Source organism: Tupaia chinensis, unplaced genomic scaffold, assembly GCF_000334495.1.
Source record: "Tupaia chinensis unplaced genomic scaffold, TupChi_1.0 Scaffold146140_1, whole genome shotgun sequence".
In the NCBI taxonomy this organism is placed as follows: domain Eukaryota; kingdom Metazoa; phylum Chordata; class Mammalia; order Scandentia; family Tupaiidae; genus Tupaia; species Tupaia belangeri.
This window is the reverse complement of record NW_006205995.1, coordinates 642,611-666,916: the sequence shown is the minus strand read 5'-3', so window position 1 is coordinate 666,916 and position 24,306 is coordinate 642,611. Positions and strand designations below refer to the sequence as shown.

The 24,306-nt window shown below is 41.3% G+C and overlaps 1 protein-coding gene and 1 non-coding gene across 2 annotated transcripts in view; both read right to left on the bottom strand.

Moving 5' to 3' along the window:
• MYO5A (myosin VA) overlaps positions 1-24,306 on the bottom strand; it is a 155,576-nt gene that overhangs the window by 107,886 nt on the left and 23,384 nt on the right. Inside the window, exons 5-7 of the mRNA XM_014584250.2 lie at positions 22,586-22,757; positions 19,108-19,252; positions 4,904-5,060 (exon numbers count right to left, since the gene is read on the bottom strand). Of these exons, the coding sequence (XP_014439736.1) occupies positions 4,904-5,060; positions 19,108-19,252; positions 22,586-22,757 (474 nt within the window). The remainder of the gene's footprint in view (positions 1-4,903; positions 5,061-19,107; positions 19,253-22,585; positions 22,758-24,306) is intronic.
• Positions 19,908-20,021, bottom strand: LOC114006204 (U5 spliceosomal RNA). Its single transcript, XR_003547956.1, has one exon. It is a non-coding gene; the product is annotated as a U5 spliceosomal RNA (small nuclear RNA).

Sequence of the window (24,306 nt, the reverse complement as noted above, 5' to 3'; positions counted from 1 at the left end):
TCCCTACACCATCACTCCCTACCTACTTAGACTGGGAACCAGGGTGGCCGACTGGCCAGAACCACACTGTCTATGCTGCTAGAATCGAAGCACATGCTTTTGTTTTTGAGTAAAATGTACTCAACATAGAACAAAGAATAGTAGAAGGAACAAATGAAAGAGAATACTCAAGACTACCAACTTGCTGTCACTTAATCTCTCTGGGCGGTATTAATGTCTCCAAGTAAAACTTGACTAGGGTGGAGAAGATCTAGGGTCCTTTTCAAAAATAAAGTTATATGATTTTGGAACAAGTAGATGGCATAATGGTTATGTTGCTGGACTCCCATGTAGTCGACAGTGGTTTGAGTCTGGACCCGGCACACTAAAACTCACGCCGGATGCGTGTGTGTGCATGCCCAAAATCTTGAGAGGATTATGGAGGAGAAAGGATAGTGGCATGGCCACCCCCCGGGGGGTGATTGCTTGCTTTCTTTTTCTCTGTCTCTTCAGCAAGCACACACATCCTATAAAAAATAAAAACTCTCTTTAAAAAAAAAAGTATATGACTCAAAGCCCTGAACTTCACATAGAAAAGGTTCTAATTAACCATTCTCCCTAACTGCCCCCTCTGCCACATGAGTGCTGTATTTTTTTTTTTTTTGAGACAGCTTTTTGCTATAGGGCATGTGCGCTCGCCAGAAAGAGAGAGACAGAGAGACAGAAAGACAGAAAGTGAGAATTCACCTCCCAGGGGGGATGGCCATGCTGCAATCCTTTCTTCTCCATTCTCCTCTTAGGAGCCTGGGCACACACGCACACGCACCCAGTGAAAGTTTAAGTCACCGGGTCTGGAACTCAAACTGTGGTCAACTACATGGGAGTCCAGCAACATAGCCCTTACTGCTGGTCCCATGAGTACTGTATTCACAGAGACTCCCTAATACTATCTTCGCTTAAGTCTGCAAGAAATCACTAAAGGAAGGGAGAAATTGTGTGATCTTGATTTTTACTATTGATTTTAAATTTTTTTAAGGCTTTCGCCTTAGGGAGTGTGTATTTGCCAGAGACAGAAAGAGACAGTGCAAAGGAAACTGAGAAATCACCCGCTGCAGGGATGGCCATTTTGCAATCCCTTTTCCTCCATTCTCCTCCTGGAATAAAGGCAGACATCCAGATCCGGTATGATTTTCAAGACAGCAGGTCCAGGATTTGAACCACAGTCGGTCATGTGGGAGTCCAGTTCCTGAGCCACCACACCACTTGCTGGCCCCAATTTTACTACCGAGTTTAGTTATATGTTGTATGTGTTATTTTTCTTTACTCAATGGAATTAAAACCTTCAATTGTGGTTACTGCAAATGAGAAAGAACTATTAAGATCCAGAGTGCCCTGAGAATCTTCTCTATCCCCATCTCCTGATGAAAATTTCCAGAGGAAAACATGTGATACTAAACAGAAAAAAAAAGAACCATTTCTCAGTACATTACTCATAGTTTGCTAAAGAAACTTCTCATGCAGATGAAGATTTTCTTTCCTCAAGGATAATGTGCAAATCCTTTTAGCCACTGAGCTGGGATGTTACCATGGAAGATGCTCATTATCCAAGGAAGAGTTTTGGCAGATTACTGGAGACCCAGACACCCCCTTCATGACATCACCCTCTCAGTGATCATAGACTCTGATGTGCAGACATGGACTTGAAGCAGGTTTAAAACTGTATATTTTCTAGGCTACAGACTCAATATTTTACCTATGTTTTCTTCCAGTAATTGCAAATCCTTTGTCACCATTTCTGAGCTCTAAATCTCATTTTAGTTTTCCAAACTAAAATCACCCCCTGGGGGGATGGCCACACCACTCTCCTTTGTAGTTGTTGAAAACTTGATATCTAGGGACCAGCAGTTAGAGTAATGGCTACAACGCTGGGCTCCCCTGTAGTAACCCCCCCGTTTCAGGACCTGATGGCTTAAACTCACGTCAGGCACGTGTGCGTGCGTGCCCAAGATCCCAAGAGGAGAATAGAGGAGAAGGGATTGAGGCGTGACCATCACCCCTGGGGGACGTAATTTCTTGCTTTCTGTCTCTCTGTCTCTCTCTGTCTTTCTGGTGAGCACATGCGCCCTATAGTAAAAACCTCTCAAAAAAAATTTGATATCTAACTCTTCACCAAATTTTTCTTAATCCAAATTCCATAGGCAGATTAAATAACAATATAGATGCAAGAATCTATGCATGGCTGATCCCTTTATCTTTTTTCTTTTGTTGAACCCAGCACACGGCAAATTCCCTATAGCTGAATAGTAAGAATAATCTGTGTCCATTTCAAACTTTTTAAAAAAGATTTATTTAATTGCATTTATTATTATTTTTATTTTTTCAACTTGAAGAGAGAGAGAGAAAAAGTGAGAAAGCAAGCAGCCAGGTCCAGGACTCAAACCGTGGTTGACCATGTAGGAGTCTATCACCTCAACCACCATGCCACCTGCCAGACTCTCCATTTCAAATTTTTTAAACCAAACTGTATTGCAGAAAAAGCCATGTAGCTGATTTTAGATAGAAATCATAAAACAGTTCATTCAACTTTGATATATTCTGTAAGATTCATTTCAGATTGTTATCCTCAGGACAACATCAAATCCTAGTATTATATGACCCAAGTTTAGAAGAGATGGAATCTCCTAAAGCCATCCCAATCAAGATGGTGGGATATTCTAATTTTAGGAGTTAGGATAGCCTCAAGTGTTGCCAAAGTACTAATAACTTGTTGTCATGATCAAAATAATGGTAAGAAGCAAATCCCTTTTTTTTTGACCCACTACCAAAAACTGGCTCCTCAGGTTATATTTCCCCAATATTAACACAAGTAGCATCTACCACTATACCTGTGGCTTAAATTCTTTCTAAATCTTTTTTTTAAGAATTATTATATTTAACTTTATATATATATTATTATTAACAGGATCTCACACCATGAGCCCCTCAGCTTTCTTAGCCAGGATCATGTGTGTACAGCGCCCTGCATGAATAGTCAGACCGGAACCAAACCCTGATCTTCCATATGGCCCCAGCTCTGCAGAGCAGCACATCACCACTGCCAAGGCAGACCATATTGTATTTTTTTCCCCTAATACATACCTATAATAAAGTTTAATTTATACACTAGGATATAGTAAAAAATGATTCATTATAACTAATAAAAAAAACAATTATAATAATATACCACAATAAAATATACAGAACAATTATAATAATATACTATTATAAAAATAATGTGGATATGACTGACCATGGTTTGAGTCCTGGACCTGGCAGCTTGCTTTCTCACTTTCCCTTTCTCTCTCACTCTGTCCTTCTCTGGTCAAATTAAAGTAAATAAATAAATAAAGTTAAATAATTCTTTTTTTAAAAAAAATATTTCTTTATTCAATCATTTTTAAAATATTATTTTATTTAACTTTATTTATTTATCATCATCATCATCATTATTATCATCCAGTTTGATCAGAGAGAGACAGAGAGAGGGAAAGTGAGAAAGCAAGCCACCAAGTCCGGGACTTGAACCATGGTCAGCCACATGGGAGTCCAGCGCCCTTAACCACCATGCCACTTGCCAGCCCCAAATTCTTTCAAAATCTTAATACTTGCTTAAAATCTTCATTATTGTCTTTGGCATGAACATCTGTTTCTTCCTGTCCCTGCTATTTCAGAAAAACCTTTCCAGTTTTCCTTCCACCGCGGGCCCTACCCAGGAGTACTAACGGCTTCTCCACTGCATCTTGTCTTCCGTGCTAAGAACAAGGTCCTGCTGCTCTAGGGGGCAGCCCTACAGACGAGGGGTCACAGCATTCTGTTTCGAGGTGTCACACACAGCACTGCAAACCAGGCACAATTACCTCCGGGCAGATTTGTACACAGGTGCACTAGGCCAGTTTTAACTCCATCTGTGTCTGGGTAACACATAAGGCTTGACAAAGGAAAAAAGACGGAATGAAACTACTGATTGAATTTGTAACAAGAAAAGTTGGTTTCTGCATATCTGAACCAATTTCTCTCCATTTACTAAGATGTATTTTTCTCTACTTACACAAAAAAACTGTAACATTAAAAAAAATCATATTAATAATAGTCCCTTGTTACAAATCTTAAAACCTCAAATTCTTACATAGATATTCCCATTTGGGAGGGGCAAAGGCATTTCTCTTTCGTGTATGCATTTGACATTTCAAAGTATATTGGTCTTTCTCTCTCAAAACATAGTTATCAAAAAATTTTATTAACCTAAATCTGTGTGATATACTTGAGAGAAACAAAAAGAGAAATGCTGCCAAGATTATAGTTTAAGTTTATAGCTCAAATCTGGCAGGGGAATTTAAAATTTACACGTAAACAGAGTGGACTATGAACAGAAAGTGACATGTGGGCGGAGGAATAATGGCACCCACTCATGCCGCAGCAGAGTGGATCCTGTGTTTGGGCTAGAGCTTACGTAAATGAGAACTCAGAACCCCATAAATATGTACAACTGCTATACATCAATTAACAGAGAACCCAGGATTGGGGGGAAATGTAGTAACTTGAACTTCTGGAACAGAAAAAATAACCCGAATCAACTAGGAGAAACGAACAGCAAAAAACGAAGCACTGTACCCCGGAATTCACAGGCAACCATTTAGCTGGGAGGTGACAAACGCGGGATTACGGACTAGAGCAGGTTCGTCCACATCTGGGCTTTACTGGCGGTGTCTACTTTCCTGGAGTTTCCCTTTTCTTCGATCGCTTACTAACATGCAGAAAAGTATGTCCCTAATGTTGGTGGCTGAGAGACCCCAGGCTTTCTGACACGTTGCATCCGTAGGCTTTTGAGCATGTTTCTTAACAGGACAACATGGTGAGGAGGCTGAGTGAGGAGGCTGCGTCTTACCTCCATGATGGGGTTGGAGGCCAAGACCTTCTCCTCCACATTGGCCTCACTGGCAGAACCACTGACGGTCGCAAAGTACCGCATGGCGTACTTAGCCGAGACTGTTTTGCCTGCTCCAGATTCTCCGCTGACAATGATGGACTGATTCCGTTCGTCTCTGTAAAACAAACAGGAGCAACTGCCACTGCTGCCCGTTTCTGAATGTGATTAACATTATCTGTTCTCGTCGGCGAGTTTCTGTGCACTGATACGTACAACAGCGTGGAAAGAAATCTCAGACCAGTATTCCCTAATAAAAAGAACTACAGAGCCAAAGGATGGTACAGCAGGAAGACAACTGGACCCCAGTGGGAAGGTCCTGGGTTCACATCCTGGAGCCTCCCTCTGCGTGCTGTGATGCAGGCTGGTTGAGGCTGGGGTTGGTAGTGGCATGAAGACCTTGTTGGGGTGCCTGTCTGTCTGTGTCCCTCTCTCATGGAAGAAATAAAAAAGAAAAAGAAAAAGAATAATTATAGGTAAGTGCTGTATAATGATGCTTCCGTCAGTGATGTAGCCGAGGTGTGTGGTTGGCTATAGCATCTAGGTTTGTGTAGGTACACTCTATAAAGTTCACATATTGACAAAATTACCTAATAACATGCACGCTATTATATATATCAGAATGTATCCCTGTTGTTAAGTGACACAAGACTGCACTTATAAACTGAGAATAAGCAGAGAGGGAGAAGAGGATAGCAAGCATTACATTAGAGTGTCACCTAAATCTGGAATAGCAGTTCTCTGCATTTTTCTGTGTGTTCATATTTCAAATGTGGTATCTCATTCCTAGAGAGTCACTTTGATATCTTACAGTACGATTGTCAGCCATCTCAGAAGAGAAAAGAGATCTTGTCTGGAGCAACAGCAAAGGAATTTAGAATATTCTATTTAATTAAAATGATAAAACCATTTAAAACATTTCAAATTGCCTACTAGTTAACAGTTCACGAGGTGGTATCTTCCACAAACTCCAGTTCCTACGAAAGCAGTCTCATCGCCGGAGACACACCGTCCATTTGGTGGCTGTTTTCATTCAACTATGTCAAGCTCCATTCATGTCTGAAGGTGTGATTGAATGCTATGAGGGGACTTCATAAAGTTCGTGGGAAAATGGAATTAAAGCATGAGTTTGTTTTGGTGCAAGCAAAAACTGAAATCCATACATAATTCAATTATTTTCATAATGCAAATTATCTGTGGTCTTTTAGAAAAGCCCTCCCCCCCCCGCCATGTTATTCTTAATAAGACCATGGAATGTATCTAGTATTTACCTAGTACTACTCTTCTCAGAACTAGAAGATGATCTAACATTACATCTTTAATTAGTTCATATAATGGCTCAAAAACTCTCAGGAAGAGCTTGCTCACAAGACTTTTGACATCAAGATCCTGCATCTTCGTCACCTCTATAGCCGGCATCTCGTTCGGAGCCTGACACACTGCGAATGCTCAGTGCTCAGTAAATATGTACTGATTACGGGGGGAACAGAGCGTCAGTGAGCACCCTAGCTCAGGAGTGGCTCCCCTGCTTGGGCTACGATCTCTGCCAGGACAGAAGCAGGACATTTTCATTTCCTGAGATGAAACCAGCAATCAAATTTTAATTCATCAAAACAGCTAAACAAGTACATAAAAGTGGTATTATCTGTGCCCTAATTTACAAAGAGATGAGATGACTTCAAAGGTTTTTATTGGAACTATCCTACAAAGTCACAAGACAGGGAAGTGGTTCAATTACAGATGACCTTTTGCTATTTTTAAATAAGATTTATCCACTCAACAGATATTTAGCAAACACCAACTACATGGCGAGCATTGTGGTAAATGCCACAGACACATGTCACCTAAGACATGACCAATGCCTTCATGTGTTGATGGCCTGCCTGGGAGAGACAGACCAGTGATGTGAGATTACTGTATGTGTGAGGCGGCACTGAGAGGGGAAGGTGATCCAGGAAGGTTCCCTAAGGACGGAGACTGAGCAATGTCTAGAAGGGTGAGAGTGAGAGAGAAAGCAGGGAAGTCAGGAAGGGAACGTTCTAGTAAAGGGGATAGCATAAGTGAAGGTTCAGAATCATAAGTTAGGAACCAGCAAATAATTCCATGTGGCTGGAAAATGGAGTCATGACAGATCTGCAGAGATTAGCAAGACCTAGGTCAGGAAGACTTTATAGAAGATGTGAAGGAATCTGAACTTAACCTGGAGGTGATGGAGTGCCCACTAACATCATCTAGCTAGTAAAAGTGCTCTGGCAGCAATGTGGAGTATGGAGACAGGGGGCCCAGATGGGAAATCTAAACGTCTGAAGCAAGGATGAGCTGGTCAGCAGCAAGTCAGACACCACAGTGGTACAATCAACAGATCTCTGCAATTAATTCCCAAAGTAGAAATTTAGAAAATGAAGGAAAAATGTCCTTTTTGCTTTGAGAAATAAAGGTCACTACTTTATTCTATAGACCTTGAAAAATACTGAGACAGTAGCCAACTCAGGCCTGTCATATCACACTGCCAGCGTCACAGAGCAGCCTGTTCCTGATGTCTGACTTCCATACTGTGTGGAAAATCAGGAAACCTGGGCAACACACTGAAGAATGAATAATTCTTATAGTAGAAACTTGCATGTGATCCTTATTTGTATAAAACTCTCTTGGGGCTGGCAGGTGGCGTGGTGGTTAAGGACGCTAGATTCCCACATGGTTAACCATGGTTTGAGTCCCGGACCTGGCAGCTTGGTTCTCACTTTTCCTCTCGCTCTGTCTCTCTCTCTCTCTCTCTCACACACACACACACACAGTCTCTCTCTGGTGAAATTAAAATAAATAAAGTTAAATAAATAAATTCTTTAAAGAAATTAATAAAACCCCCTTGAACCATATTTGTCATCTGATCTTTTTTTCATTTGAATTTCTAGACCGAACTAGATCTACCTGTTGCCTCTATTGGTTCATGAATGACATCAAGATAAATCACTCTAATAGAACAACTCTCATTGTGGTGCCAATATAGTCTTTTTTAGTCAACTCAAAGTCCTCAGAATTTATTTTTGTCCATACATTAATTAAGGCTAGTATCAGCAGTCTTTAGATTCCCTCTAATATCATCAGAGATGATATGAACCCTTCCCAATTCCCACTGATAGGTTTTGCCACTACAACTCAGGTGACAGTTACCTTGACAAAATTTTTCCAGCACTCCTTCCAATAGCACACAGGATAAGGAGTTTGATTAAAAGAAAAATCTCAATGAAAATGTCTATCCTTAACTGCATTGCCTTTGCAAAGCTATTGTAAATCCCTGTAATAAAGTGTTGCACCAAAAATCCTAGGACAGGCCCTGTAGCACAGGAGTGGTTGAGCATGGTGCGTTGGGAGCTGGATCCCACATGGTCAACTGCAGCTTGAATCCTGACCTGAGGTTTGAGAAACACGATGGGCATGTGTACATGTGTGCCCAAATTCCTGGTGGGAAGGAGAAATAGAGGAAAAGGATAGCAAAATGACCATGCCCCATTGAGGGGAGGTGTTCTCTCTCTCTGGGGAGTGCATGTGCCTTCTGGCAAGTAAAAAAAAAAAAAAGAGTCCAAAAGTTCATATGTGATAGTCTTTTCCTATAATTAAAGGAAATACACAAAACGTTAAAGGCAATAAAATCAAAGATTGTTCAGATAAGAGATTTGTACAAACATACATGCCACAGATACATTTTCTTTTCCAGTATTTATAGATCCTAGTCCTTATAACCAATGGTTCTTAAATGCTTAAAAGGTCCTTTATTGTTTCTTCTAGTTCCATAACATTTTTGGCAGAGAGCTTTCCCTGTTCTCCCAAGCTTAAGAGAACATTCTAATTATAAAAAGTAACAACTCTTCCCTAATATAAACCTTAAGTACTCCAATAGATAAGAAGTACTCTTGGAGCCAACAGATGGTGTAGTGGTTCCATCTCTGGACTCCCAAGTGGTTTACAATGGTCTGAGTCCTGGATCTGGCGGCTTCAAACTCGAGCTGGGCACGTGTGTGTATGTGCCCAAAATCCTGAGAAGAGAATGGAGGAGAAGGGACTGCAGCATGGCCAACCCCCGGGGAGTGATTTCTTGCTTTCTATCTCTGTCTTTCTGGTGAGCATATGCATCCTATAGCAAAAATCTTTCTCTAAAAAAAATACCACTCTTCCATTATCTGAACCTCTGAGAATCCAGGTCCTAGTCTTGGCTCACTTCAAGGCCTGATGAAACCAAATTAAGAAACAAAGATCTCTCATTGAGGACAACTCAGTCTGGAGCATCTTCTGGAAGTATGGACCAAAGATGAACAATTTCTGGCTTGGCTAGCTCTCTCAAAGGCTCTATGAAGATCCTGAATAGCTTTGGTACTTAGTGTTGTGAAGTAGAGATAAGCTCTTCTGACTTGTTTCAGGCAATAGGAATTCTAAAAGTTCTCATGTGAAAGAAAAGTCTCCACTTAAAAAAAATACTGCTTCATTCATTTATTCAACAAACCTGGTGAGCAGCCAGAATGTGCTAACTACTTCATGGAGATAAAGGACTCTAGGGTAATAGTCTATTAAGGGAGCCTAAAAAGTATACGTGTAAAAATACAGTGGGGAGTAACTGCTACAAATAAAGTTTATTCACTATTCAAGGAAGGGCGTGGATTCAGGAGGGGACGTTAAGAGAGTATGTCTGAAAAGCCTTTCCAGAGAAGGTAATGCCTGACTTGACTCTTCTATGTAAATTAGTAGAAAACTGGGTTATGTGGGGAAAAATGAGAATTAAACTATGTAGAGAAAACTGAAACCCCAGGGGGAAAAATGTATTGAAGAATAGAATATCCATAGGGGCAGGCAGGTGGCATTATGGTTGGGATTCTAAACTCCAGCATGGCCTACTGTGGCTCAAATCTTGGACCTAATGGCTTTCGTTCTCACTTACCATCTCTCTCTCTCTCTCTCTGGTAAAATTTTAAAATAATAATAATGAACACAATTAAATAAAATTATCTTAAAAAAAAGACTATCTACTCTAGGCTGATGAATGATGATGAATATCTACTCTAATCTACTTTCCTTTTATGATCATCAGTAATCTCACATCAGTTTGGTCTATCCAGTCCTTCATTGTTTCCATAAAGCTTTCATTCTACATCTATTGTATTTATTTTTTTAAAGAATTATTTTATATAACTTTACTTATTTTTAATTTCACCAGAGGGAAACAGAGAGAAAAAGTGAGAAAGCGAGCCACCAGGTCCGGGACTCAAACCACAGTTGGCCATATGGGAGTCCAGCACCCTTAACCACCATGCCACCTGCCAGCCCCTCTATTGTATTTATTTTATAGATTTTTTTCCTTTTGAACTTTACCCTTTTAAAAAATGTAATCTTTCTAGTTTGTAGTCTAATTGAATACTACTTATATCTTCTAGAATGATCAACTCTGTAAACTTAGTGAGCATACTTCAGTCATACCCAGGTCATCACCATGAAGTATCGCTCTGACTAATGCACACTCCAGTTCATATTTCCACCCATGCTGACATTAACCCTGACAACCCTTGCACTGGGTGTTGCCATGTACCTTATTGAAGTGTGTAAGCACCTAGGTCTAAATTTTAGCTTATAAGCAAATGTACTCCAGGCAAACAAAATCTGAAGGTTTACTTTTTTGCAGATAATCAATCTGATTGTTTCTCCTTTTATTTGATGCCTTGTTAAAAAGAGAAAATATTGGGATCAGCACATGACATGTGGTTAAGGCACTGGACTCCCGTATGGTTGACTGCAGTTCAAGTCCTGCATCTGACAGCTTGAAAAACATGCTGGGCCAAGTGCACATGTGACCAAAGTCCCAAGAGGAGAATGGAAGAAAAGGGATTATGACATGGCCCTCCCCCTGGGGGGTGATTTCTCACTTTCTCTCTCTCTCTTTGTCTTTCTGTGTCTCTGTCTCTCTCTCTGGAGATCACATACACCCTATGACAAAAACCTAAAATAAATAAATAAATAAGTGAGAGAGAAAGAAAAAATTAAGTTAGTATAACAAAATGCTTTCTTCCAAAGCTGTGCTTTTATGGTGGTGACTTAAAGATGTGGCTTCGCTGAGACCCTAACCCCTCACTCTCTTATTAAGGAAATGCTAAATATATTTTTTAATTATTTCTTTCCTGAGCAAGATAGGCAGAGAAAAAGAGAGAGAGGATACCTGCCAGAGTCTTGATGTCATAATCTATCCCCAGCCATTAGCCAGCCCTGGCTCAATGGCACATTTGTGCCTAGAAGACTCAGGGAGGTCTCCAGGTTTGAACCTCCCGTGTAAGACTGCTTTGAAGAGCACCGTATTTTACCACAGTGCTCCGCTCTGGCCCTGAGATGCTAATTTTTTCATTATTATTACTCATCAAAATCAAACTGTTCTGTTCTCTGTCTCACAATGCTTACCACTTTGGATTAGTCCCAAAAAGAGAAGAGTAAACTCTGAAGTTGATACTAGACAATAAAATCACAATGACAACATTTTGTTTCATTTTTAAGTGTAAATATTTACTATAAAAGAGGATGCTGGCAGAGTTGGAAGCTGTTCTTTAGAGAGGAAGAGAGAAATGAGAGCAAGCATCCCCTAGACATCGCCGAGGTTATTCGGTCTGGTGAGAAGCTGTCACAGGGCGCTCAGACCTCATGTCAACCTGAGCTTTCCCTCCCCTTAGCATGGAGTCTGTGCAGTCTATAAAGATGCCAAACGGAGATAACCAATCATGTTTGTTTATAACATTTACGTATTGTTGTGCTTTTACACCAACTGTGGTTTATTCCCACTGCAGCCTTATGGGACAGAAAGTATGCAGTGAGTCCCAGGTGAATAGCTCGTATAATAAAGAATTGTGAAGAGGGACCTTTTACTGAACACCGAGGTGGGAAAGTAAAACTTGAGTGGACCGTTAAGAGTAAACATAAGTCAGGGATCAGCAGATGGCATAATGGTTATGTTGCTGGACTCCCATCAAGTTGACCGTGGTTCGAGTTCCAAATCCGGTGGCTTAAAGCTCATGCCGGGCATGTGTGCATGCATGCCCAAAATCTCGAAAGGAGAATGTCTTGTGGCGTGGCCATCTCCCCAGGGGGTGATTTCTTGCCGTCTCTCTCTTGTCTCTCCAGGGAGCGCATGTGCCCTATAGCAAAAAGAAAAAAAAAAAAATCTCTTGCTAAAAAAAGAGTAAATATAAGTCAGGCAGGTAAAAGAGCATGGAGAAGGTTATTCTAGGCTAAATCAGAGGAACAGAAATAGAACTATGTGATATGAATTTGAGGGAATAAACCTGTTAGGATAGGGCTAGGGAGTTGAAAGTAAGAAAACAAAACAACAAAGAAGAAAGCTTCAGAGTCTCGGAGCTGGGTTCAATCTCAGGTCCCGGTGCCATTTATTAGCATTATGGTCTGATCAAGTGATGCCACTTGGTTTCCGCTCTTGTAAAGTAAAGCAGGGATAGGGCCAGCATGGATAGGTGGCATGGTGGTTAGAGTGCTGGACTCCCAATGGCCTACTGTGGTTTGAGTCCTAGACGTGGCAGCTTTCCCTCTCTCTCTATCTCTGGTGAGCACACATGCCCTGTAGCAAATAAAATAATAATAATGAGGAGGAGGATGATAAATAAATGATACTCTAAAAGAAAATCCTCATGGGGATGCCATGAGGATTGGGGTACCATGTCTGACACCATGTTTGGCACACTAAGGCCTCTGTACATGGTAACTACTAATTAATACAAATGAATCTATCTTTATCTGCCATGTATAAACTCTCATTGGTAACACTTATTACTTTAAGCATATTTGCAAAGGCAGGATTCTCTGCCCCTCCTGGCAGCTGCCACAGGTGCAAGAGGAGAGCTTTTGTCATCCCTAGCACCCAGCTTCCACTTGGCCCATGAACCCGAGCACTCAGAGACCACATGACTAAACGACAAAAGGAACCACCCCAAAGGAAGACCTGGCAATAAATAAAGTCAGGAATAGTAAAACTGGATAAAAAGCTAAGGTAGATGCAAAGAGAATGTCGACAGGAAGCTCCCTAGAGATAGTTATGATGCAGAAACAGTTTATTTTGAATACTTCGTAGTATTTTTCAGAATGCGTTTGTTGGTCAGCTCCTCCAGTTTGTCCCTCTGAACCAAGCAGGACATTAGTACCTTTCCCTCTATAAGAGAAACAGCAGCATGGAGAGCTTAGACAGCTGCTCCAAGGCTGAGGACTGGCAGGGTAGAGCGAGCTGGGTTGTCACACCCACATCTAATGTTTCCCAGGGAAAGTCTACACTCTGCTCCTTCTGCTTTGCTACCCAGCTCCTTACCTTGGTCTGCTCTCCGGGAAGAAGAAATAAGTGTGTGCGTTAGTCTCCATCAACAGAAAGATAACAAACACATACCAAAGAATACTGTAAATGTTAAGCTAGACCATTGTGAACCTGTTCCATTTTAAAGGTGATAAAACTGAGACCCAGGGAGACCAAGAGAGTTAAGCTTATATATTCAGATTTTTTTTTTTTTTGGAGAGGTTTTTGCTATAAGGCATGTGCACTCGCCAGAAGGACAGAGAGAGACATAGAGATAGAAAGCGAGAAATCACCCCCCAGGGGGATGGCCACGCTGCAATCCCTTCTCCTCCATTCTCCTCTCGGGATCTTGGGCACGCACGCACACGCACCCGGCGTGAGTTTTAAGCCACCGGGTCGAATTGCGGTTGACTACATAGGAGTCCAGCGACACAGCCATTAAGCCGACAGCTAGTCCCATATTCAGATTTAAGGATACATATATTTAGTTACTGGTGGAGCTGTGACTAGTTCAGACACATTTTTCACTATACCAAGCTTTATTGCATATAACTAACTTATGTCAAGAAAACTCATAAATGGGGCCTGCACTATAGCCTGATGGTTAGGGAAGCTAGGTCCCAGATGGCCAAGTGATTCAAGTCTCAGACCCAGCGGCTTGAGAAATACACTGAGCACATGTCATGGATGCCCCAGACCCTGACAGGATGGAGAATGGAGAATGGAGATTACAGTCATGTCATGGATGCCCCAGACCCTGACAGGATAGAGAATGGAGATTACAGCGTGAAGCCCACTGAGGGTGCTTTCATCCTCTTCTTCTCTCGCTCCCTGGCAAGCACAGGTGCCCTCCAACAACAACAACAACAGTTTGGTTTTTCTCTCTTTTTCTTTTTTTTAAAGAAAACTCATCGATGAAGGTTTCTTTGTATCCAGAGACCTCCTTGAGTACACCAGGCATGGGAGTGCCCGTGATTTGGGGCTGGTGAGGCTGGGGCTAGAGGATAGCATCAAGACCCTGTTGGGGTGCTATCTCTCTGTGTTGCTCGTACTCAGAAATAGACAAAAATACAAGTGAAGAAAGAAAGAGAGAGAGAAAGGGGGAAAGAGAGGGAGGGGAAATAAACTTATAAACTAAATTCAGTCAATAAAGTTGATTTATTATATCATTTACAATAGAGAGAAAATACAGTGAATTAAACAATTAATACTACCTGGCTTTAAAAAAAATGAAATTTAAAAACTGATAGGCTAAGGAAAATAGTGTGATCGAGTTTGGTTTAGTTTTTTTTTTTTGTTTTTTTTTTTTAAGATTTTTGCCATAGTGTGTGTAAGCTCACCAGAGAGAGACAGAGAGAGATGAAGTGCGAAAGCACCCCCCGGGGGGATGATCAGCTGCAATTCCTTTTCCTCTATTTTCTTCTTGGGATTTGGGGCATGTATACACACACTGCATATTTTTCAAGCTGCCAAGTCTGAAGCCCAAACCACGGAGTCGGCCATGTGGAATCTAGTACCTTAAACACCATATCCTAGTTTGTGTTGTTGTTTTTTAAAGCTTTTTAGTTTCTTCCATAGAGAGAGAGAGAAATAAACCCACTCAGCAAGGTCTCGTGCCACAGTCCCCCAGCTTTTCCCAGCCAGCCGGGATCATGAATGTGCATACCTGGTATGTTCAGGTCAGCCCAGGATCTAAACCCTGCCTAACCATATGGCCTCAGCACTCCAGAGAGTTGTGCTACCTTTGTGCCACCAGAGCAGGCCTGGGACTCAGTTTTTAGAGAATGACCAGTTCTAGCATGAGGAAAGACTGGCAAGAAGGAGAAACAAGAATGTGAGCAGGAAAGCAGGCACAGTTGTTCACTGAGTTCTCCTCCTCTGAAAGTCAACAGGAATCACTAAAACACTGCAAATTAAGAGGTGATTATATGAAGGTACTTTATGAGACCATTGTTCTCTGTAAGGAACATGTTTAGAAAGGACCTGTGATTTGGAGCTGGTAGGTGGCCTTGTGGTTAAGGGCGCTGGACTCCCACATGGCTGACTGTGGTTAGAGTCCCGGACCTGGCAGCTTGCTTTCTCACTTTCCCCTCTTTCTCTTACTCTGTCCCTTTCTGGTCAAATTAAAAAGAAATTAAGAAAGGAAGGAAGGAAGGAAGGAAGGAAGGAAGGAAGGAAGGAAGGAAGGAAGGAAGTTAGTTAGTTAGTTAAATAAAATAATTCTTTAAAGAAAAGGAAAAGAAAGAAGCTATTTTGGGACCAGCAGTTAGCGTAATGGCTATGTCACTGGACTCCCATGTAGTCGACTGCAGTTCGAGTCCCAGACCCAGTGGCTTAAACTCACACTGGGCGTGTGTGTGTGTGCGTGTCCAAGATCCCGAGAGGAGAATAGAGGAGAAGGGATTGTGGTGTGGCCATCTCCCCTGGGGGGTGATTTTTTGCTTTCTATCTCTCTGTCTCTCTCTCTTTCTGGTGAGTATACGCACCCTATAGCAAAAACCTCTCCAAAAAAAGAAAAAAGAAAGGAGCTATTTTAAGGACTGTATCACTACTATCACTGGACATACACCCACCTGAGAAGAATCTCTAGCATCAGCATGGGTTTGAGGACAGAGATCTAAAAATGTTATTTCCACCTGAAAGACTGAAAATGGGAGTCCACCCTCTCCCCCTCCCTCAAACACAACCCTGTGACCCTTTCCATCCCAGCGAGCAGTCTACAGATGCTCAGCCCAATCTGTGCTGTCACCATGAACTCCTTTTCCCTCATGCTCACATAAGCGAACCTTGCCAGTTCCGTCCTGAAAATACAGCCAGAATCCTTCCGCTCCTTACCAGCCCCACCAATATCCTCCAGTACGTTTTCATTGCTTGCTTGGATCGAGGCAGTAACTAACTCATCTCCTGGCTCCTCCCTCTGTCCCAGCGCCATCTGCTCTTTTTGTCTTTTCTGTAATTGCGCTTTTCATGGGACTTCAAACTTACACAAAATTATAAAAGTAGTACAGTGACCTCCCATATATGTTTTACTTACATTTACCAATGATTTAGGCTTTGTTTCCTTTATTACTCTGTTTCCCTTATTCTACTGGGTCACCAGGAAAGTCATGACACATTTTTGCTTAGAAAAATATGTCCTGGCTTTCCTGAAGACCTACTAATATTTTCTGAGACATGTGAGAGTAAGTTGCAGAGATAAAGACTGCATCTTTTAGAGTATGTCTCCTAAGAACAAATACATGCTCTTCCGTAGCCACAAGGGTCAAAATCAGAAAATGCAATATTGATACAATACTAATCTAATCACAGTCTAGATTCCAACTTTATCAATCATCCAGCAATGTCCTCTCCACAGCACTTACTAATTTGTGACAGACTGTATTTTATTTATGTATTATTGTTTGCCAAGCCACCTTTGTGGGGTATGAATACTTAACAATTTTTGTCTAATTTGTCCCCTAGACCTAGAACAGTGCCTGGCATTTGGATAGTGCTCAATGAATTTACATGGAGCGAACGATGGATTGTACCCTCCTCAGAGGTGTGAGGGGCCCCTCAGAATTGTGGTCATGTGAAACCCCAGGACTGCCATCTGGTGAAGATGCCACCTTTCATCGACAAGAAACGAATGGCAAGAAAGGGTCCTGCGACGTCAGTTCCTGACTGTAAGCCTCGGCAGATATGAGCTGTCTAACAATTGCTACTGCGGCAGATTTGGTGAGTGCAGATTTATTCATATCGATGGTAGGCAGAACACCTAACTGATTAAAGCATATTTTAAAATCGCCTAAAAAAAAGACATTGAACAAAAGGAAAATGACAAAACTTCAGTTAAGAACTCGCACGGAGTGATTGGATCACAGAGGATAATAATGAGGGAGGAGAGGAGAAATGATAGGAAACCAAAGTAAGCCTGAGGGTAAACTGCCAGAAATGTACATCTAAATCTAACACTGTGCACGGGCGACCAGTAACAAAGAGGGTAAGGGGAGAGCTTTCACATTTAGAAGCAGTGTTTCTAAAGAAGTCATAGAAGTCTCTGAGCAGTACAAAATTTCCCAGAGATTACCTTCAGGGTCTAGCACTCAGTTTAACTCCTTCCATGCCCCGTAGTTCTCAGGCTGTACCGAGTGATGCCAGAGTCAGACCACAAAGCTCAGAGCTGTGCAAACCAAGTAGGAGCAAACTTTCCCAACTCAAGGGAAAAACTCCACTGATAGATGGGAGGGCCTCAATTTTCAACTTACATAATTAACTTTTCTTACACTTCGGATACTCATTACTATTTTATAGCAGAATCTAGCATAATATGATATTTTATACAGTGCTAAATTATGTTTAGTTATTTTAAATTTAGTATGTTAACATTTCATAATGTCAGCCTAACTGGATTTGAAAACTGGTTTTCCTAGTTATGGGACCTCAGAATCATTACACAACTTCTCTTTTTATTTTTTTACTTGACAGAGAGCACATGCACTCACCATGGACAGAGAGAGGGAGGAAATGCAAGAAAGCAGCCCCTGGGGGAATGGTCACATCATAACCCTTCTCCACTTCTACCCTCTCTTGGGACTTTGGGCATGCATACATACATGCATCCAGGGTTTTCAAACCACCGGGTCTGGGACTCAAAGCACCTGCTCAACCTCTAGGGATCCAGTAGTCTAAATGTCAGGCTGAGTTGGCCAAGCTACATCACTTCTCTGGGCTTCAGTTCTCTTGTTTGAAAATGAAGATTAATAATAATGCCAAACTCAAGAAGGTGGCTGTGAGGATGAAATTAGTTAAGGAAGGAAAGCAATGAAACAATACCTTGCACAGAGAGAGCGCTGTTAGCTGCTATTAGAAATATTAATATACCTAATTATTTAAAACACATAATGATTTCTATGGGCTCTGCCATTCGACAATTCTAAACCGTCACATACAGCTTCAGTCATGTACAAACACACATTCGCCCTGGTTAGAGAGAAGGAGAAACTCTGCAGTACTTACTTCGTAAATTGTTTGCAGGTTTCCGATCATATTTACAATACGTCAAACTGTTTTGTAGGCCAGAGAAATAAGTTACATATACAAAGCATATGCTATTCTATGCATTCGCAAATTTACATTATGGGGGGAGTCTTCCAAAAGTTCATGGAAATGCATAATATGAAAAAGTTATGTAAGGATTTCACAAGTTTGTTGCACCAAAATAAACTCATGCTTTAGTTTTTGTAGGACTCTTTTGAAGTCCTCTCGTATACTGTATTATATTGTATTGCAATATAGCATAGTGTAGGAGAGTATAACACTCTGGTATAGTATAAGCTAGTCTTGAAAGTAGCCTTTTCCTCCTGTTCACCCTCAAAATGTTAGGGCTCCAGGTTAATATCAAGGACATTTTGCAGATGTTATGTAGAATCACAGATACACTACTATAAAAAGACTTATATTAAAATTCACATTTTCCTTTAGATTTAATTCTCTAGGATACAGATTTTTTTCCCTCCTCTCAGGTTGTTTAGTTCTGGTCTATCACTCATTAGCTGAGTGACATTGGGCAAGTCACTTAATACCACCAAATTTTGATCCTCTCAACTATAAAACGTAACATCTGCCTTTGCCTGATCACAGGATTAGGATGAGGTTCCAAAAGCAATTTTCAAAAACTGTATGTCCTTTATAAATGTGAGATTATTTTAATATTTAATTTTTAAAAACCAGGTCATCCGAGATGAATGGTCAAGATGGCTTATTTTAAATGATTTACAGCTCACTTGAAAGTATCTGTGACTTAGCCAAGAAGAAACTATCTAATAAGAGCCATGAAATAACAATGAAAGCGTCTACAAACCTGGCCATTTGCTTGTAAGCTTCTTCAGCTACCGCAAAGATATGTGGGTCCATATCGCCCATATTCTGACCACTGTATGCATTAATAATGTCTTCTCCATAAATAGGCAGCTGTTCATAGGGATTTATAGCTACTAGGACTATACCTGAGGAGGAGAATAAAAAAATAAAAAAGAAAGAAAGAAAGAAAAAGAAGTCAATGATTTCCTGTGGGCCCATCAAATATGGTAAGGTGAGATTCACACTTAACACAAAACCTCATTTCAACTTCAGTTACGATTAAACTAACAAATTATCCAAGGATCAAAGATATCATAGCCTTTGCCTCTGAATTTATTATTCATCCTAACTTAAATGCCATCCTAATTTAAACTGGACTACATTGTTTAAAATGATGTGGCAATGTTATTTAAATGTCGTTTATTTATTTATCTATTTAATTATTTAATTTGAACATTTATCTATTTATTTGTTTTCACGTTCGAAGCTGCTGGGTATGGGACTCAAGCTTTGGCTGGCCATCTGGGAGCCCAGCACCTTAGCACCACGCCACCTGCTGGTCCGGTCATTGCTTACTTTGCAAACAGAGAGAAATGTATGATAGCTTATGCTATGGAGAGAGATGAAGTAGACTGCGGACAGCAAAGATCAGCTCAGCGGCACAGGCAACAGGAAACTATCTGAAGACATGTCTGCAGCTCCTGAGCACCCTGATTCACCAAGTGACTTTAAATCATGAGAAATGGAACCAGCTTTGAAAACTTAAGAAACACACCAAAATCTGCTGTGACACCAAAAAATAGCATTAGAGATGCCAAGGCCACAAAACATTGTTTAAAGACTCAGAATTGTTCATCTCCACAGAAATATTTAATAAAAGGCATATTTATACGATCTGAAGAGAAACCAGATTATAAGATCTTAAAATATTGTCAGGCCAGCCTGTGGTGGTTAGGGCAGCTAGATCCCCTATGGCCAACTGTGTGGTTTGAGTCCTGGACCCAGTAGCGTGAAAAACATACAGGGCACATATGTGAGCATGTCCAAAATCCCAAGGGAAAGATGGAAGAGCAGAAATTGCAGGTGGCCATATCCCATGGGGGGTGCTTTGTCACTCCTCTCTCCCATCTCTCCATCTCTCTCCAGCGAGCGCATGTGCCCTCTTGCATATTTCAAAGTATTTATTTCTTTTCATGATATGTGATGTAAAAATTCCTCACCTAGAAGTTTATCCAAATTAAATACTCAAAGATTTGTACAAAGGGCTTTATTTATTTATTTTTTTGGCGGAGTTTTTGCTATAGGGCACGTGCGCTCACCAGAAAGGTAGAGAGAGACAGAGAGACAAAAAGCAAGAAATCCCCCCCCAGGCCACGCTGCAATCCCTTCTCCTCCATTCTCCTCTTGGGATCTTGGGCACGCACGCACATGTGCCCAGCGTGAGTTTAAGCCACCGGGTCTGGGACTCAAACCACGGTTGACTACATGGGAGTTCAGTGACATAGCCATTACGCCAACTGCTGGCCCCTAAAGGGCATTTTTAACAAAGATGTTTATCATAATAATTTTAATAAAGATGTTTATCATTTAATTATGCATTAATTAATACATTTAAATACATTTTTAAATACATTTTGTTACATTGCATATAATAGACTATGGTGCTATCACCACAAATTATATATTTTTTTTGTTTTGTTTTGTTTTGTTTTGTTTTGTTTTGTTTTGTTTTGGAGAGATTTTTTTTTCGCTATAGGGCGTGTGCGCTCGCCAGACAGACAGAGAGAGACATAGAGACAGAAAGCGAGAAATCACCCCCCGGGGGGATGGTCACGCCGCAATCCCTTCTCCTCCATTCTCCTCTCGGGATCTTGGGCGTGAGCTTTAAGCAACCGGGTCCGGGACGCGAACCGCAGTCGACTACGTGGGAGTCCAGCGACATAGCCATTACGCTAACTGCTGGTTCCCACACAAATTATATTTTTGAAAAATAGTAAATGTCATAGGAAAACATGATACAAAAATATCCATAGACTGATTGTAATTTTATATCTACTTAGACTCACACATATACGCAGAAAGGATATAAGGATATAAGTCAACATGACATTGGTTATTTTTCAGTGAACTACATGTTATTATTTTTTCATTTTTATACTTTTCTGTATCTCCTTAAAACTTGACAGTAGGTACATGTTAATTTAATGGGGTCATTTATTCAATCAATACTTCTTCAGCTTCAACAATGTTTCAAGTTTTTTCTAAGTACTGAGTTTTACAACAATAAACAAATCTTTATCCTCATGTGGCTTATATTCTAGGAAAGAATTGGGAAAATTAACAAGATAAGAAAAGCTAAGTATCTATCTCAGGTTAGATGATAGTAAGATGAAAGGAGAAAAATAAAGCAGAGAAGGAAAAAGAGTAGGAAGGAGAAGGCTGATTTATGACTTTGATAGAGTGGCCAGAGAAGGCTTTGATCAGAAGGTCATATGTGTGTGTGTGTGTGTGTGTGTGTGTGTGTGTAAAAAGTAAATTAAAGAAAAATAAAACTTGAGACAGGCAGAGAGAGAGAGAGGGAAAGTGAAAAACTAGCCCCCGGCGGGATGGCAATGTCGCACTTCTCTTTTCATTCTCCTCTCAGGATCTTGGGCACGCACACACACGTGCCTAATGCATTATTTCAAGTTCTGGGTCCGGGATTTGAACCATGAAGTCAGTCATGTGCAGCTAGCTACCTTAACTGCTAGGCGGCCGGCTGGCTGAGGGTACAAATTCTTTTAAGAAGAAAAGGTGGCTGCTCCCATCCAAAACAGGAGTGTACTGGGGAGATGCTGATCTCTGAGGTGGGCACACTAGGAAATGAGGTTAGGTGGAAACGACTAGAAACCCTGATCCCAGCTTCAGAGGAGAGAGTGAACATGAAAGAAAGATAAGTCAGTGGAGGAAAAAAGAGCCAGAAGAGGAGAAAGAAAGTAAAGAGTAAGAACAAAATAGAAAGAGAGACAGAGGGAAGATGGAGGGGGAGGAAAGGAACAGAAATGTACACGCATGCATGTGCGTCATCGCTGAGACAAAAAGCATGGTGAGCCGAGTCCCTGGTGGCGGCACTGCCCTGAGCAGGGCCCGAACAAGCACAGCGAGCCGGAACACAACAGCTTTTGTGAAAGACGAAAATAACCAGTGAATTGGGCACTCCGTCTGACACATGACTTCTGTAGGAAAAAAATAAAGATCCAAAAGATGGGCCCAATTCTTTTCACTTTGAGTAAAATTACCTAAGTTTATCAATGAGTTTATTCAACACAAAATACAACGTGGCTCATGAATACCAGTAAATCTTTCTGAAAACTGAAGTGTTTTTGTCTCTAAGAGGAGATCCACCCTCAGCCTCTTTCCCACGGACAATATTCCCAGGACCATGTCCATTAGAGGAGAGAGTCCGCAGGCTGCCCAGACGGCAAAGCAAGCGTACTTACCACAATAGGTATAAATAAGTTTAGAATCAATAAAGCGGACTCTGAGATTATGGAGCACAGCGGGCTCATGAAGGTAGCTGAGGGCCGTGAGGTCATTTTCGCCGACAAGTATGTCAGGGTTTCGTAAGTGAGGCAGCTCCTTGGTCTTCGGATCTAGCCGGTATTCTAAATCCTGAAAATACACAAGATACAGCATATGGTTTAGTCACGGCCGTGAGTGTGAAGCAGGCCCTCGCGTGTTGCTTATTTCCTATTCTGACAATCACATCTCGGCTACTAAACACGTTCTTTTCCTGGCACCTTCCAATACCACAGAAACTGGTGGAAATGCGAATGAGGGCAGCCTTCTCTTACGCTGAATATGTTAACTTGTGTTAACAGTTTTTGCTAATATTGTCTGAGAAGTCATTTAAGATCTTTTTCACCCAGTTACTAGACCAGAAGTTTGAAATCTTTTTTTTTTTTTTGAGAGGATTTTTGCTATAGGGCGCGTGCACTCGCCAGACAGAGAGAGACATAGAGACAGAAAGCGAGAAATCACCCCCCAGGGGGGGATGGTCACGCTGCAATCCCTTCTCCTCCATTCTCCTCTCGGGATCTTGGGCACGCACGCACACGTGCCCGGCGTGAGTTTTAAGCCACCGGGTCCAGGACGCGAACCGCGGTCGAGTACGTGGGAGTCCAGCGACATAGCCATTACACTAACTGCTGGTTCCCAGAAGTTTAAAATCTTAAAGTGAGCTTTTCCCTCTCTCTTTACCTATGGTAAGTGACCAGCGATATAACCGTGTTTAAGAGCTTGGTTCGGCTCTAGGGTCAGAGCAACCTGGGTTCAAATCCTGATACTGGTACTTACTTTGTACATGGTTTTAGGTGTTATTTAATCTAAATCCCTTATTTGCAAAACAGGCATGACAAATAGCTCACAGGATTGTGGTAAAAATTAAATGAGGCAATGCCTGGCAAGTGGTAAGTACTTAGGAATCCCTTAACCCTGAAAGGCTCAAGAATCTCCTGAAATTATGCACAACACTTTGTGTATATGTGCATGTGGGCAAACAGGTGGCACACGCATGTGTATTTCGGGGGTAAAGATGATCCGCAATTTCCACTAGATTTTAATGAAGTACCTGATCCCCAAAGCAAAGAACTCTTCACTTTTAAGGTCGTGGAAATGTGGCTTTATGTCAAAGTCAACCATGGAAACTATTGCTCAACTATGTATTAAGGGCAAAGGACACACTGCACGTGAAAAGGGGGAAAAGCGCAATTAAACAGTCAGGAGGGGTAAGCCGCTTTTATAAAAAGTTGGTTTTGTTAATACAAACATACATACAGAAGTCAAATATTCCAATCAGGTTTGGATGAATTATGCTAAAGGGGAGAGACATTTTCAGGGTGCCCAGACTTCTCTCTCTGCCTGTGCGTCCCAGGGCTGCTGGTCCTTGCACTGACTCCGTCAATGGACGGCTGCCTGCTCCCTTGCTTCCCAAGTGCTTTAAGTTCCCCCCAGTGTATCCTCTTTTTCCATGAGTTCATAGTGTTTTTCTCTTAATAAAAATACCACAAATACCAATAAAAATGAAAATATGATATGAAGTCTGAATGGCAGTGATTACCAGGAGATGTGGAATCTTTAGAAAATCCAGTTCATCAGGGAATGTTAGCCAGACAATTCCAGAAGGTCAAGCCAGAATCTCTTTTCAGAAAGCGAGTGAGTG